Raw genomic sequence first — 15,357 nt, forward strand, 5'->3', positions numbered from 1 at the left:
TAAATTTGGGGTGTTTTCAGCCATTACCTTTTTGAATATTTTTTCCTTTCCTTTTGTGTCTCTCTTCTCCTTCTGTTACTCCCATTATGCATATGTTGGTGTGTTCGATGGTGTTTGATGGCTCTATTCGTTTTTCTTCTTTTTTTTTTTTTTGCAGTACACGGGCCTCTCACTGTTGTGGCCTCTCCTATTGGGGAGCACAGGCTCCAGACGCGCAGGCTCAGTGGCCACAGCTCACGGGTCCAGCTGCTCTGCGGCATGTGGGATCTTCCCGGACCAGGGCACGAACCCGTGTCCCCCGCATCGGCAGGCGGACTCCCAACCACTGCGCCACCAGGGAAGCCCCTCTTTATTCTTTTTTTCCCCACTCTGTGTTTGGCTTGAATAATCTCTATTGATCTATCTTCTAGTTTGCTAATTCTTGCTTCTGTCAGTTAAAACCTATTGTTGAGCTCCTCTAGTGAATTTTTAAAGTTTCAATTATTGTACTTTTCAGCTCCAGAATTTCCATCGGTTCTTTTTTATAATTTGTCTCTTTATTTATACTTGATGTAACATGATCATACCTTCTTTTACTTCTTTAAAGCATAGCTTCTGTAATTCCATGAAGCTATTTATAATGGCTTCTTTTAAATCTCTGTTAAATTTGACATATGCTTCCTCCCACAGACAGCTTCTGTTGCCTTTTTTCTTGAGTATGGGTCATACTTTCCTATTTCTTTACATGTTCCATAATTTTTTGTTGGAAATCAGAGATTTTAGATAATATATTGTAGCAACTCTGGGTACTGGAACCTCCCTCGTCCCTAGAGCTTGTTATTGCTATTTGCTTGTTTATATTTTGTTTAGTGATAACCTGGATTATTTTAGTGAGGTCTGTTTTCCCATTGCAGGTTGAACAGTGTCCCCAAAAAGAAGATATGTTGAAGTCCTAACCTCCAGTACCTCTGATTATGGAAATAGGGTCTTTGCAGATTTAACTGAGTTAAGATGAGATCATCAGGGTGAGCCATAATCCAATATGACTGATGTCTTTATAAAAGGGGGAAATTTGAACAGAGACAGAGGGAAGACACTGTGAAGATAATGGAGAGAACATAATGTAGAGATAGAGGATTAGAGTGATGGATCTACAAGCCAAGGAGTGTTTGGGGTTATTAGAATCTAGGAGAGAAACAGATACTTCCCTAGCATATTCAGAAGCTGCACGCCCCTGCTAACACCTTGATTTCAGACTTTTAGCCTCCAGAAGTGTGAGACAATAAATTTCTATTGTTTGAAGTCATACAGCTGTTGGTACTTTGTTAAGGCACTCCTGGGAAACTAATATGCCCCTTCCCAACACCTACCCTGCAGTCCTGTTAACACACTAATGTTGCTCCTCAGGGAGGTGCAGCTTTGGGTATGCCCACAACCATCCTGCGACGACAGAGCTACTGGTAGGGCTCTCTTCCACTCTTACTCTGACCACACTCAGCTGTTAACTTCACTAGTTGCCAGCTGATTGCTCTATTGTTTTCAACAATGCCCTGGGGCATAAATTCTCTACAGACTAATCCAATCAAATTGTGGTTCCTTCCAGGGAAGTTTCTGATGCCAATGTTCAATATTTATTCTCACTACGGGAAGGCTTCTCTTGCTGAGGAATTGCCTTATACCCTGTTTCCCTATAAACTAGCTAGCCTACAGTCTAGGGTGTATCTTCGTTAGATCAATTAATTTCCTCTCAATTGCCTTTTACCACTATGTCCACTGCTTTTGAGGGTGTTCATAGGTTTAAACTTCTCCACGCTCTGTTGCAAATAAAGCTGGTTCCTTATGGAAGATATAAGGAACTATCTGTTGTACAGCTTGCTTCTCTCCCCAGATAATATCTCTGCACCAGATCTCTGGGGTTGACAGTGGAGACAATGGTAAGCTTCTCCATGAGTGACAACCTCACTCTAGGTGTCGAGTGCTCCATGGAGGGAATAGGGCAGTAGCCTGAGGTCTTCTCAGCTTGCCTCTCCTGACATGGAACATGATCTCATGGACCAGGGGAAGGCCCCAGGATTCTCAGTGTGCCACACCCAGGTAGAGCTCATCAGTGGGGGTTATTATGGTAAAATGCATACATTTTTCATCTTAACCACATTTAAGTGTTCATGGCATTAAGTACTTTCACACTGCTGTGCAGTCACCACCACCATCCATCTCCAGAACTCTTTAAAAATCTCACAAAGGGCTTCCCTGGTGGAGCAGTGGGTGAGAGTCCACTTGCCGATGCAGGGGACATGGGTTCGTGCCCCAGTCCGGGAATCCCACATGCCGCGGAGCGGCTAGGCCCATGAGCCATGGCCACTGAGCCTGCGCATCCAGAGCCCGTGCTCCGCAATGGGAGAGGCCAAAACAGTGAGAGGCCCACGTACCGCAAAAACAAAACAAAACAAAAATCTCACAAAACTGCAACTCTGTACCCATTAAACAATAATTCCTTTTTCTCTTTCCCTGGTGAGCACCATTTTACTTTCTGTCTCTATGAATCTGACTACTCTAGGTATCTCAGATAAGTAGTCATACAGTCTTTGTCCTTTTGTGACTGGTTTATTTCACTTAGTATAATATCTTCAAGGTTCATCCATATTGTAGTATGTGTTGAAATTTCCTTCTTTTTAAAGGTATATACACACATACACTTTGTTTATTCATTCATCTGTTCATGGAAACTTGGGTTGCTTCCACCTTTTAGCTACTATGAATAATGCTGCGATGAAAATCGTTGTACAAATATTTGTTCAAATCTCTGCTTTCAATTCTTTTAGGTATAGACCAAGAAATGGAATTGCTGGGTGATATGGTAATTCTATTTTAAAATTTTTGTGGGACAATAATACTGTTTCCATAGCAGCTGCACCATTTTACAATCCTACCAACAGTGCACAAAGGTTCTGATTTCTCTATATCCTCACCAATACTTGTTATTTTCTGTTATTGTTGGGGTGTTTTTCATAGTGGTCATCCTAATTGGTGTGAGCTGGTATCTTACTGTGGTTCTGGTCTACATTTCCCTAATGATTACTGGTGTGATGTTGAGCATTTTTTCATGTGCTGTCAGCCATTTGTATATCTTCTTTGGAAAAATATTTATTCAAGTCCTTTGTCCATTTTTAAAATTAGGCTGCTTGTTGTTGAGTTGCAGTTCTTTATATATTCCGGATATTAACTTGTTATCAGATATATGACTTTCTGATAATTTTCCTCATCCCATGGGCTGCCTTTCATTCTGTTGTTGTGTCCCTTGATGCACAGAAGTTTCTAATGCTTGATGTAGTCCAATATATCTATTTTCTCTTTTGCTATATATGCTTTTGATATCATATCTAAGAAATCATTGCCAAATCCAATGTCAAAAAGTTTTTCCCTTTTATTTTCTTCTAAGAGTTTTATAGTTTTAGATCTTACCTTTAGGTTTTTGATACATTTTGAGTTATTTTTGTAAATGGTGTAAGTTAAGAGTCCTACTTCATTCTTTTGCATGTAGATATCCAGTTCTCTTAACACCTTTGTTGAAAAGACACCATTGCATGGTCTTGATATCCTTATTGTGAGGGTTTATTTCTGGGCTCTATATTATTTCATTGACCTATATGTCTGTCTTTTCTTTCTTTCTTTCTTTCTCGGCTGTGGTGGGTCTTCATTGCTGTGCATGGGCTTTCTCTAGTTGTGTTGAGTGGGGGCTACTCTTCGTTGGGGTGCGTGGGCTTCTCATTGCGGTGGCTTCTCTTGTTGTGGTTCTAGGCACACAAGCTTCAGTAGTGTGGCTCGCAGGCTCTAGAGTGCAGGCTCAGTAGTTGTGGTGTATGGGCTTAGTTGCTCCACGGCATGTGGGATCTTCCCAGAGCAGGGATCAAACCTGTGCCCCTGAATTGGCAGGCAGATTCTTAACCACTGCACCACCAGAGAAGTCCCTATATGTCTGTCTTTATGCCAGTACTACACTGTGTTGATTACTGAAGCTATGTAAAAAGTTTTTAAATCAGGACGTGTGAGACCTCCAACTTTGTTCTTTTTCAAGATTGTTTTGGCTATTTGGGCTCCCTTGATAGTCCATATGAATTTTAGGATGGGTTTTTTTTATTTCTGCAAAAAATGTCACTGGGATTTTGATAGGGATTGCATTGAATCTGTAGATTGCTTTGCATAGTATTGACATCTTAACAATATTAAGTCTATGAACAAAGGATGTTGTCCTATTTATTATTGTCTTCTTTCATTTCTTTCAGCAATCTTTATAGTTAGCAGTATATATATCTTTCAACTCCTTAGTTAAGTTTATTTCTAAGTATTTCATTCTTTTTGATGCTATTGCAAACAAAACTATTTTTCTTGATTTCTTCTTAAATTATTCATTGCTATTGTATAGAAACAATTGATTTTTGTGTGTCAATTTTCTATCCTGCAAACTTGCTGAATTTGTTTATTAGTTCTAACAATTTTTTTAATGTGGAATCTTTAGGGTTTTGTACATATAAGATTATGTCATCTGTGAACTGAGATAATTTTACTTCTTCCTTTCTAGTTTGGATGACTTGTATTTCTTTTTCTTGCCTAAGTCCTCTGGCTAGGAAACCCACTACTATGCTGAATAGAAGTGATAAAAGTGAGCATCCATGTCTTGTTCCTGATCTTAGGGGAAAAGCATTCAGCCTTTCATCACTGAGTATGATGTTAACTGTAGGTTTTACAGAACGCTCCTGAGGAAATCCTTTCTCTTTCAAGTTAGTTGAAAGATTTTATTTTTAATTTTTATAATCATTGGATACTGAATTTTTCAAATGCTTTTTATCTGTTGTGATAACCACATGAATTTTTTTTCAGTCTACTAATAAGGGGGAAAGTACTGACTTTTGAATACTGGAACAACCTTGCATATATTATCCCCACTTGGTCATGATGCATTATACCTTTTACATAGTGCTGTTAATACTATGTAATATATATGTAAAACATATACGTAATGCATATAATGTGTACGTAATATGTATATAATTCTTATGGACTGAATGTTTGTGTACCCCCCAGATTCATAAGCTGGAATACTAATCCCAGTGTGAGATGGTATTGGAAGGTGGAACTTTTGAGAGGTAATTAGATCATGAAGGTAGAGCCCTCATGAATGAGATTACTGTTTTTACAAAAAGAGGCTAGTTAAATCTCTTTCCCGCTTGTGAGGATACAATAAAAGTTGGTAGTCTGCAACCTGGAAGAGGGTCCTCACCAGTACCTGACCATTTGTCACCCTACTCTTGGACTTCCAGACTCCAGAACTATAAGAAATAAATTTGTTTATAAGCCACCCAGTATATGGTACTTTATTACAGCAGCCTGAGCTGACTAAATAGTTCTTAAGGTCATGAGTAGACTTTCTTCATTCCACTCTAATGTTCTTACTACCAATAATGAATTATAGGAGCCAACTGCTAATATTATGCTGTAAGATATGTTATATGGCAAAGATTCTAACGAAATCAATATATCAATACAGGCATACCTCATTTTACTGTGCTTCAATTTATTGCACTTCACAGATATTGTGTTTTTTACAAATTGAAGGCTTGTGACAACTCGGCATCCAGCAAGTCTATTGACACCATTTTTCCAACAGCATTTGCTCACTTTGAGTCTCTGTGTCACATTTTTGTAATTCTCGCAATATTTCAAACTTTTTCATTATTATTATATTTGTTATGGTAATCTGTGACCAGTGATCTTTGATGTTACTATGACTTGCTGAAGGCTCAGAGGACGGTTAGCACTTTTTGGCAATAAAGTTTTTTTAATTAAGTCACGTACATTGGAATTTTTAAACATAATGCTATTGTACAATTAAGAGACTACAGTATAATGTAATAATTTTTATATGCACTGGGAAGCCAAAAACACTCAAGTGACCCACTTTATTGCGATATTTGTTTTATTTGAGTGGTCTAGAACTGAACCTGCAATATCTCTGAGATATGCCTGTATTAGAAGTTATTGTTTCAAAGCAGCATACTTTCTACCTTTAACAACTCAATCAAGTTCTTCCCAGTGTCATTTTCAAAAAAACCTCAGAATTCTAAAGAATATTACCCGCGTGGCTGTCTTTGTGGAGGAAACATTCATTTTTTCTACTGTTTTTGGGTCAGGTAGAATCAACATGGTTTTTGACACAGACATTCTGCTTTGGTTTGCACTAGTATATCCTCCTTTCATTTGCGCTCCTTTTGCTGGGCCAGTAAAGCTAACAGACATCTTCGGCTGTGCGCCAGAGTTTCTATATCAGGAAAAGAAAACATAACACTGAGGATCCAGGATTGAAGAAAAGTTAGCAAATGATAAAAAAGTAGACTTTCATTTAGAAACATGTAAACAATCTAAACATATAAACAAGAAAAAATAGTAGCCACTTGAGAGCTCATTATGTGTAAGCATAGTTCTAGAATGTTTACAAGCACTGTGTCACTTTTTCCTCACAATAATTCTAAGAGGTTGCTATAACATTATTTTATATAAAGTCACAGAGGCTTAGAGGGAAACATTCTTACTAGAGTTGAAATTTGAACCCAGGCAGTCAGATCAGAAGTCTACACTTATTTCTCTGGGTCTCAGTTTCCTTATCTGTAAGATAGGGATAAAAATAATACCTAATTCGTTGGTTATTATGAGGATTAAATGTATTAATTTCTATATTATGGTTAGAAAATGCCTGACACATAGTAAGCACAAATGAGTGTAGAGTGCAGTTATGTAGGCAGATTGAAGAATGAGTAATAAAACCTGGGAAAGAATATCATGTTCCTGCCTGAATGATTACATAATAATTTTTAGTAAGAGAAATTATAATCAAAATATTTGTATCCAGGAGAAAAAATATGATTTCACTTTTGGATAAATTCTCTAAATTCCTTAAGACAAAAACCTAATCATTCTTTCATTCTAGTACTCCGATTGTACTGCAGACTTCTATAAAACAAGAATGATCACCCCTTACATTATAAAAAGGCATTGTTTCCAAAGAAAACATTTTAAACAATACTTTTACTTTCCTACTCATAAAAGATCAGATAAGAATAAAATACTTTAAAATGACAACAATCTAATTTTCGTATTTTATTTTTCTTCATGGCATATAGTACTACTTGACACTTTGTTTGTTGTCTACTCCTCTACTAGAATGTAAGCATCTTTAGGACAAGAACTTTGTCTTGTTCATTGCTATATCGCTAGCACACAGGACAGTACCCAGTATATTGTGGGCACTATTAGTATTTTTTAAATAAATGACTAAATGAATTCCATTCATACTATTTCAAATTTACATTCTTTTAAAGTATCATACCCTATCCTCCCTCCTTCAGTCTCTAAATGACTTTAACTCCAACATTTCCAAGAAAACCAAATTAATCAATGGGGTAAGAATTCCTTAAATTTCTCTACCTTCATTATATTCTTCTTTCATATCCCACAAACTCATCTAATCCATCCTTATTTCTTTCCTCCTCTTTCAGTTCAAAAGTTGCTCTTCTTATCTAAGGTTAACCTTTCTACCTGTGCCTTGAAACCTGTTACTACTTTTCTCAGGGATTCTTTTCCTTTTTAAAAAAAGTTTTTTTGGCCATGCTGTGTAGCTTGTGGGCTCTTAGTTCCCCAACCAAGGATCGAACCCAGGCCCTCAGCAGTGAAAGCACCAAGCCCTAACCACTGGAGTGCCAGGGAATTCCCATCTCAGGGACTCTTCCGTCAATAATTCTTGGTCTTCTATATCTTGTTTCCAATCTTTTTCCCTTCAGCATATAATTGTACTCCAGTCATCTCTTCAACTTAAAAATCCTTCCTTTACCTATCTATTACTAGTCTTCCACTATCTATTACTGTATCTCTCCTTCACTTTTTACAATATTAGTCAATCATCCTGTCTACATCCTTACTCCTCTTGTGCTCCATAATTCACTACAATCTAATTCCACCCTCTCCTCTCCTACTGCAGAGACTACTTTCATTAAAATCACCTAGTCTTGTCCTTCAAATTGTCAGATCCAAAGGACTCTTTCCAGTACTTACCTTTGTAGCATCTGACATCAGTTGACCATTCCCCCTTCTTGTTAATTCTTCTTAATTCTTCTCAATTTGAGTTCTCAAATTGGTTTCTGTAACATAACTGTCTCCTATTCTTCACCCTCCTTGGGACCTCTAATTACCTGACCCTTCCATTTTCTACCAATTAATCAGTACCTTTTAGGTTTCTCTTCTTTCACTATTTAATTCAGTATCCACAATTCATCAACTGAATCACTCTTTTACCATTACCTTCAACTCTTATTTTCTTTCTCCCTTGAGCTTTGCCCTACAATCCCTACAAAATACAGTCTGTCCATTCTATTCTTCCTCTTTACTATATCAGCTACTTATTCCCATGGTCATACATTTGACCTTGTCCTTGTTAAAGACAAATACCCCTCAAATACTTCATATCCCCTTGCTTTATTTTTCTCCTCAGTACTTCTTACTAACATATCTGTTACTTACTTATCTTATGAATTAGATGTTCCCCACCCAACCCTCCAACCCTGAGAATCTAAGTTCCACAAGACTAGGGACTTTGTGTTATTTTGTTCCCTGCTGTATCCCTAATGCCTACCATAGTACCCAATACACAGTAGCTGCTTAATAAAAAATTGTTGAATGAATTCCCAAGTCATTACATCCAATTCAAAACATTCTCTCAACCTTCATACTCAAATGTTTACCAGCCTACTGGGTAGCTCCAGCTAAGTGTCTACTAGACATCTCAAACTAAATAGATGCATAATGAAATCATATCACATTTACTCATAAACCAGCTCTATCTCTTTTATTCCCTATAGGGACCAAATAGAAATGAATTAGCAAATGATGTTGCATTTACCAATTAGGTAGTTACTGTGATCTTACGAGAATCATCAATAAACTCTCCCAAATCTTCAGACTATAAGTTTCATGGGAAGGAACCATGTTTATCATGTCTACTATGATAGCCCCAACTCTTAGTACTCTGCCTGACAGAGTGGGAAATTAGATCCAGAAAGTACAGACTTTTTAAAAAAAATTGAACTAAGTACCTGTAGCCAATTATGTTAGAAATTTATGGTGCACATCTAGCTATGTTAAAAAAACAGATGCTTTCAATAGAGTCAAATTAGTGGGCAATAAATAGGATGACTTTCAGGAGATATTCACTTTGAAAGTTTTGCCTGAAAAACAGTCATGACACAAGAGGTTATGTAGCTGTACATTCCTGAGTTTTCTGAAGCAGGGACCTAATCTGTTTTGTTCACTCCTATGTCTTCAGTATCTAGGGAAGTAGCTGGAAAATATAAGGCATTCAGTTGGTACCTGCAGAATGAACACCATGAACACCTGATGACCACTTCTATGAAAAAAGAGACTAATTACATTAAAAGCATGCTACACATACATAAATCTCACTATGAAAAAAATAACCACAAGAGGAAAGAAGGAGTGGCTTAAGAAAAGGTGTCTGTATTAGCCACTTCTTAGTTTAATGAGATGAAGGTAAAAATTTCAATCTAAACCCAATCAATTACTTTCATTTATCCAACTGTTATCCATAAAACACTTACTGTACATAAGGCTACATGTTGGCAGAGATACAATATGAATCAGATATGGGCCCTAAGGAGCTGACCGTCTAATAAGAGATAAAACATATATATGATTACAATGCAAGTACAAAATTGTATTTGCCTCAAGACTTACATGTAAGATGAAATGAAAGTTGTGGTAAAGATTACCTTGGGTAAGAGAAGTGAGCAGAGAAATCATGAAGATGGCATTTGAGTTAGGCTTGAATGTAGGTCAAATTCAAAAGAAGTACACGGGGCACGAATGTATATGTGTGCTTGTGTCTGATGCACATGAAGGTGAGGAGGGATGAGGACAGGACAGGAAATGCACCCTGAGCAAATATCATTGTGAACGATGACAGTAGGAAAGCATGTGGTATATACAGGGTATCTTAAATGATTCAATTAGATGCATGAAGGAAAACAAAGTTAAGCTTTGAAAAAATAAAATGGCCAGGCTAAGTATGAAATTTACTACACAAGCATGAGAGTGCCTTTGAAAGATTTTGAGCATAAGAGTTAACTGCTCAAAACTATGCTTCAGAAAAATTTAGCTATATTCAGAACACACTAGAAGCAAGAAGACCATTAGTTAAGATGCTATGGAAATAGGCCAGATGAGAAGTAATCAAGGCTTAACCTGGGGTGGCAAATGTAGAAATAAAACAAATGCTAAATACAGCATGTATTAAGCATATCTTTTTATTTTCTGTATTTTGATGTTTTGACATCTAGGAACTTGCTAACTCTGGAGGGACTGCTCCTCCCAGGGCTAGTCAATTCTTACACATAGTAAGGGACTTGCCTACAAGCAAACCTTTTATACGCAAACCAACCAATCCAGAGTCCATACCCTCAACCATCTCCTTCATCAGGCTCTGAAAGAGATCTCACTCTCTGGGTCACTATCCACTTGCCCTAATCACTGTTGCGACAGGAACCAGACAACTAGGGGTAGTCCCTATGCCCAGAGCCTTTTGAAATTATTCAAACAAGCTATTCCTACACCTGTTTATTCCGCTTTATCCATTTCTCCCCATGGGAACCACAATAAAGCTTCTTGCCTATGTTTTCCCCTTGCTAGTTTTACCTCCTGCTCAGCCCTGATGCTTCCTCACGTGGCCCCGCTATGTGGTACGGCATGCCCATGTCTCCTGATTCTAGGGGTCTATGAGTATTTAAAAAAAAAACACAAAAAACTTATTCCTTCATGATAGTTATTTCTGTGTCTATGTTTCTTACCATACCTGATTAAAACATACCCCAAGTACCCTTAAACCACAGAAACAGAACTAACAGGACTTAGTAATTGATAATAACAATACCACTTAAAATTTAAATTTCAAAGTACTTCCACTATTTTTGTAATTTAATTCTTTTATTTATTTATTTCATTTTTTTTAAATGGAAGTATAACTGACCTACAGTTCCAGGTACACAATATTGTGATTCAATATTTCCATATATTACAAAACGATCACCACCCTAATTCAATTCTTATAACTTATGAGATATTTAATTGCCATGTTTTACAAGTGAGGAACTTAAAACTCAAAGAGGTCAATTTAAATGCCCAAACTCATCCAATAACTCACAGACTATGTGTTCTTGAGCAAGTTTCTTAAATCAGTTTCTTTCCTCATATGTAAATTAAGGTTAATAATAGTATCTGCCTCAAAGAGTTAAGGTGATGATTAAATTAGTCAGTATTTCCAAAGCACAATAAGAAGTTAAATTGTAGACATGTTCAAGTTTAGATATTATGAGTGATATCCTGGTGGAGCTGTTTGGTAGCAGTTGAAAATCAAAAGGAAAGTGAATTTCAGGGAACAAAAGTGAGAACTGGAGATACAGATTTGAGAATCTTTCATGGAGATGACAATAAATGAACTGAGTCCCAAAATGAAAACCTAAAGATACAAAGAGAAGGTAATAGGGCCAAGGAGAGAAACTGGAGGTAGAAAGAAAGTAAAACCAGAAAAAAGGCATCTTCGCCAGTAGTAAGTGAACCAGTTCAGGGTTAGTTCAGGGTTAAGGAGGGGAAGATTGATATTGTCAAATGCTGCAGAGAGGTAAAAAGAAAGCCCATTGAATTTGGTGACTATTGAAACCTTTAGGTTACTCATTATTGACCTTTGAGTAATTTTCGTATAGAAATGGAGACAACAGACTGCAAGTGTTAAAGAGTAAACACAGATACTTCTGGTTTCTGGTCTGACATGTAAAGGCCATGAAAGACATCAATCCTGTACTCACAAGAAAAAGGCTGACCAAACTGAAAATCAATAGGTCTTCTTAGGTCCATCAGAGAATTGAGGTTACAGGCAAACCCTCACACTGAAAGACTGAGATGCAGGAATAACAGAATCACAACTTACTGGGCGCAGAAACTGCCACTAGAGCCAACAAGTGGTAGGAAAACCTAAAGGGTAATTGCCTAATTGCTGGAAACTGAGTGTAGACTAATTCAAAAGAGAAAAAATTGCTGGGGGCCCAGCCTTAGGGAGCCAATGAAAAGAGATGCCAGCAAAGTATTTTGAAAAGGAGTAGGCATAAACCAAGAGGAGAATTAGGGAGGAGTGGTGTCCCAGAAACCAAATGAAGTGATTCAACACTCAAGAAGTGGTAAACTAGATCAAAGCTGCTGATGGGTGAGTTAAGAAACAAACTGAGAAATGGCCACTGTATTTGACTGGACAGTTATTGCTTACCTCCACAAAAGCTATTTTTTGTGGAGTGACAGTATGGACAAAAACCTGAGTACCATATGCAGGAAAAAGCAGAAGGTTCTCTCCCAAGACCTTTTCAACAAGTTCTGCTAAAGAAAGATTAGCTGATCTGGAAGAGACTGGATAGAAGAGATGCTGAAGGTTTGAGAAGAGAGAACAAAAGTGGTCTGGAAGTGCGGGAGAGTGAATGAATTAGGAAACCAGTGTAATTGCTGGACTAAGGCACCATTTGAAGTTGTAAGCGAGACATCTGTAGAGCTGTATGCTTTTCTCCAGCCCCTCGTCCAACTGCTGCAGAACAACAGAGAAAGTTGTAAGCTGGAATGAGTTTTAAGGCAGGATGGTATGAGGAGAAGGCAGGAAAAAACCTCAACTACAGAGCATAGTAATGTTCGGTCTGGTGGCTCACAGAAGCTGAGAGGATTGAACATCTGGGCACAGCTTGGAGGCAACAAGCTGGAGACTGCAGACCGGAAAAACAAACAAACAAACAGGAAAAAACAGGAGTGCTAGGAGGAAGGGTGGTTCTTAACAAACTAAGTCTTTTCTCGGAGACCAAGCACAGCAGTAGAGGTTTGGAAAAGGCTGTCCTAGGCCAACGAAGGAGACACTGCCGCCTCGGAGGTTCGAGAGTTGCCGACTGAACACAGATGCAGTAAGAGCTAAGATCTAAAAGGGCTCCCTCCGGGACCCAGGGGAATTGGACTAAAGTTTTAGCGCCGGAACTTACACCCCGACGTTCGGCTGCTTGCGGCTGTTTACCGGAGAGATGGGCATGGTGGCGACTGGGTGGGGAGTTGTCGACCACCCCCTTCCCTGGCTGCTTCTGGAGCCCCTGTACCCCAACCCCCGGCGTCAGCGGCTCCGGCTAAGGCACGGGAATGTTTGCCGGGCGTCATGGAGACAGTGGAGCCTTGGCTCAACAAGCGGCCGCGCGGTTGGCTGGCGGCTGGAGGCCGAGGAGGAGGGCGGAGGCGGAGGGGAGGGCAGAGGGTTGGTGGAGCAAGAGCAAGCCCCGGACGACGACTAGAAGAAGGAGGCGGGCGGCCCGGGCCCTAGGCCCCTCCCAGGCTCTGAGTCTCCCGGGCTGCAGGCGGATGGATGGGGCTTCTTCAGGCGGTGGCGGCAGCAGCGGAGGTGGCGGCGGCAGCAGCGGCAGCGGCTGTAAGTGCAGCCTCCATAAACCATCTCTCCTCTCCTAGCCCTGTTTGGGTGGATGGGCTCTCGAGGTGTCCTCGGCCCCCTTTCTCTCCTTCCCCTCCCCCACTGCAGAGTACCGCCCGGAAGACCCTTAACTTCCGGGGAGGGGCTGAGAGAGCGCGCCGGGCGCGCTTCCCCTCCCGGAGTGGCGCCGGCCACCCAAGGCGCATGCGCAGCTCCTCATCGCCATCCAACCTTTTCCCAGACTGGTCTTTTGCTTTGGCGGTGGCGGTGGCGGCGGCGGCGGCGGCGGCGGCGCCAGTCTTCCCCGGCGTCCGCGGCGCGCTGGGAGTCCGTTGTGGAGTGAGTTCGCCTCGCCTTGTCCGCTTCCGCCTTTCTGCAGTCGGCCCCGGAACGCGGTCGGGTTGGGGTCAAGCTGACCGCCCCGCTGTGGCTCCGCCTCTTTCCCGCAGTATCTCCGGGTTCTGTCTCAGCCCGGGAAGGCTCCTGCTCCCACTGCAGCCCCCTGTGGTGAGCAGGGTCCTGGGCAAACCGGCCCTTTTCGGAGGGAGTGAGGGAGGGAAGAGAGGCTCGAAGAAGGTATTGTTGTGAGGGAATGAAGTCTTCCCAGCCCTTGGGAGGATCCCTGGGGGCAAATGTCTCCCTAGCCTTTGAATGGCCTTGTTCTTTCAGCTTTTGGTGGAAAGATCTCTGGCCTGGAGACCATCTCTAGTCCTCGTTTGCTGTGTGACCTTGGGCGAGTCACTACTTCTCTGGGGCCCCAGTTATACCTAAAGCTTCTTCCAACGCTAAAACTCTTAATTTTGCAGAAAAGCTTACGCAGTTCCAAGATTGGCCCGTCTACTGAGGCCGCTTAGACGAGATGAGCCGGACTTGAGTGAACCTTACTTCAATCATGGGTGGAATGAGGCGACCTATTTATTGGATCGCTTTTATTCCTTTATCATCAGTTACAGATTGCATGACTCAAGACTCATTAATGTTTTTCTAAAATTGTCATGGGATTCCTGTCCTAATTCCTGGCCGTCTTTTTAAAAATTAGAGACAGGGCGAATGGTGAGCTTGTAGTATCATCGTCTCTAGTCTCGTTACTACTGAGGCTCTCTTTCCTTTGATCCAGATGGTGTGGTGGCTCGATTCTCCCAGTGCCTGGCTGAGTTTCGGACGTGGTTAAGAACCAACTGGTTGAGGTTCAATGCAGACAAGACGGATGTGATGCTGGTAGGCAGGGGCACACTTGGAGATTAAGGGAGGGAAAGTCCAAACTCCCTCAAGTAATATAAATGTTATATTACTCTTCCAGTGTTGGAGAACTGCTGATGGGCCAATAATTTCCAGAGTTTGGGTGAGATAAAAATAACATGTCAACAATATAAAAACTATCAAAACATCGGTTTGTGATAATCTGATAAAATGGAGCCACTGGATAAAACTCTTTATGTAAAAATTATGAAAAGAAAAACCAGAACTGTTCTTTGAAGAACCAAAAGGCTATATAGGCGTTTTGGGGTGGCGTTAATAATAAAAATCAAACTAACAAAAAGATGATGCTGATTGTCATAGATGTGGGGCTTCCAAATGTAATGCATTACTGCTTTGTAACCTACATTTTGCCTACTAGAGTAAAGGTAAAACTCAATTTATCTAAAATGCACATTTAAAAAATAAGTGAAGTTTTTTGACATTTAGCTATCTTCAACCAAATTAGTATAGTTATCCATAAATTTTCACCTGCACATCATGTGTAGTCTGTCACTTTTAAATAAAAATTTAAGGAAGTAGTTAACACAGTAATCTCAAAAGGGACTCATGGACTCTGAAAA

General features: G+C 40.0%; 2 protein-coding genes across 7 annotated transcripts in view; one reads left to right on the plus strand and one right to left on the minus strand.

The window, feature by feature from the left end:
• DNAI4 (dynein axonemal intermediate chain 4) overlaps nucleotides 1–13,272 on the minus strand; it is a gene marked incomplete at its 5' end in the record, with an annotated part of 112,281 nt that extends 99,009 nt beyond the window's left edge. Inside the window, 3 exon segments of the mRNA XM_082611935.1 lie at nucleotides 6,112–6,295; nucleotides 13,104–13,188; nucleotides 13,191–13,272. Of these exon segments, the coding sequence (XP_082468061.1) occupies nucleotides 6,112–6,295; nucleotides 13,104–13,188; nucleotides 13,191–13,272 (351 nt within the window).
• Nucleotides 13,273–13,365: 93 nt separating this feature from the next.
• The window catches only part of MIER1 (MIER1 transcriptional regulator), a 57,020-nt gene continuing 55,028 nt past the window's right edge, over nucleotides 13,366–15,357 (plus strand). For 2 of the 6 annotated variants that reach the window (XM_082611937.1, XM_082611938.1), the window contains exons 1-2: nucleotides 13,890–14,044; nucleotides 14,655–14,755. Coding sequence is in view for 4 of the 6 variants with exons in the window: in XM_082611944.1 (XP_082468070.1) it covers nucleotides 13,471–13,537; nucleotides 14,655–14,755; nucleotides 14,838–14,879 (210 nt within the window). In the remaining 2 variants the exon portion in view is untranslated. The other 4 variants (XM_082611944.1, XM_082611943.1, XM_082611936.1 and 1 more) reach the window with 4 other exon arrangements.

This window comes from Mesoplodon mirus (assembly GCF_964341445.2).
Source record: "Mesoplodon mirus genome assembly, chromosome: 3".
NCBI classification, from domain to species: Eukaryota; Metazoa; Chordata; class Mammalia; order Artiodactyla; family Ziphiidae; genus Mesoplodon; species Mesoplodon mirus.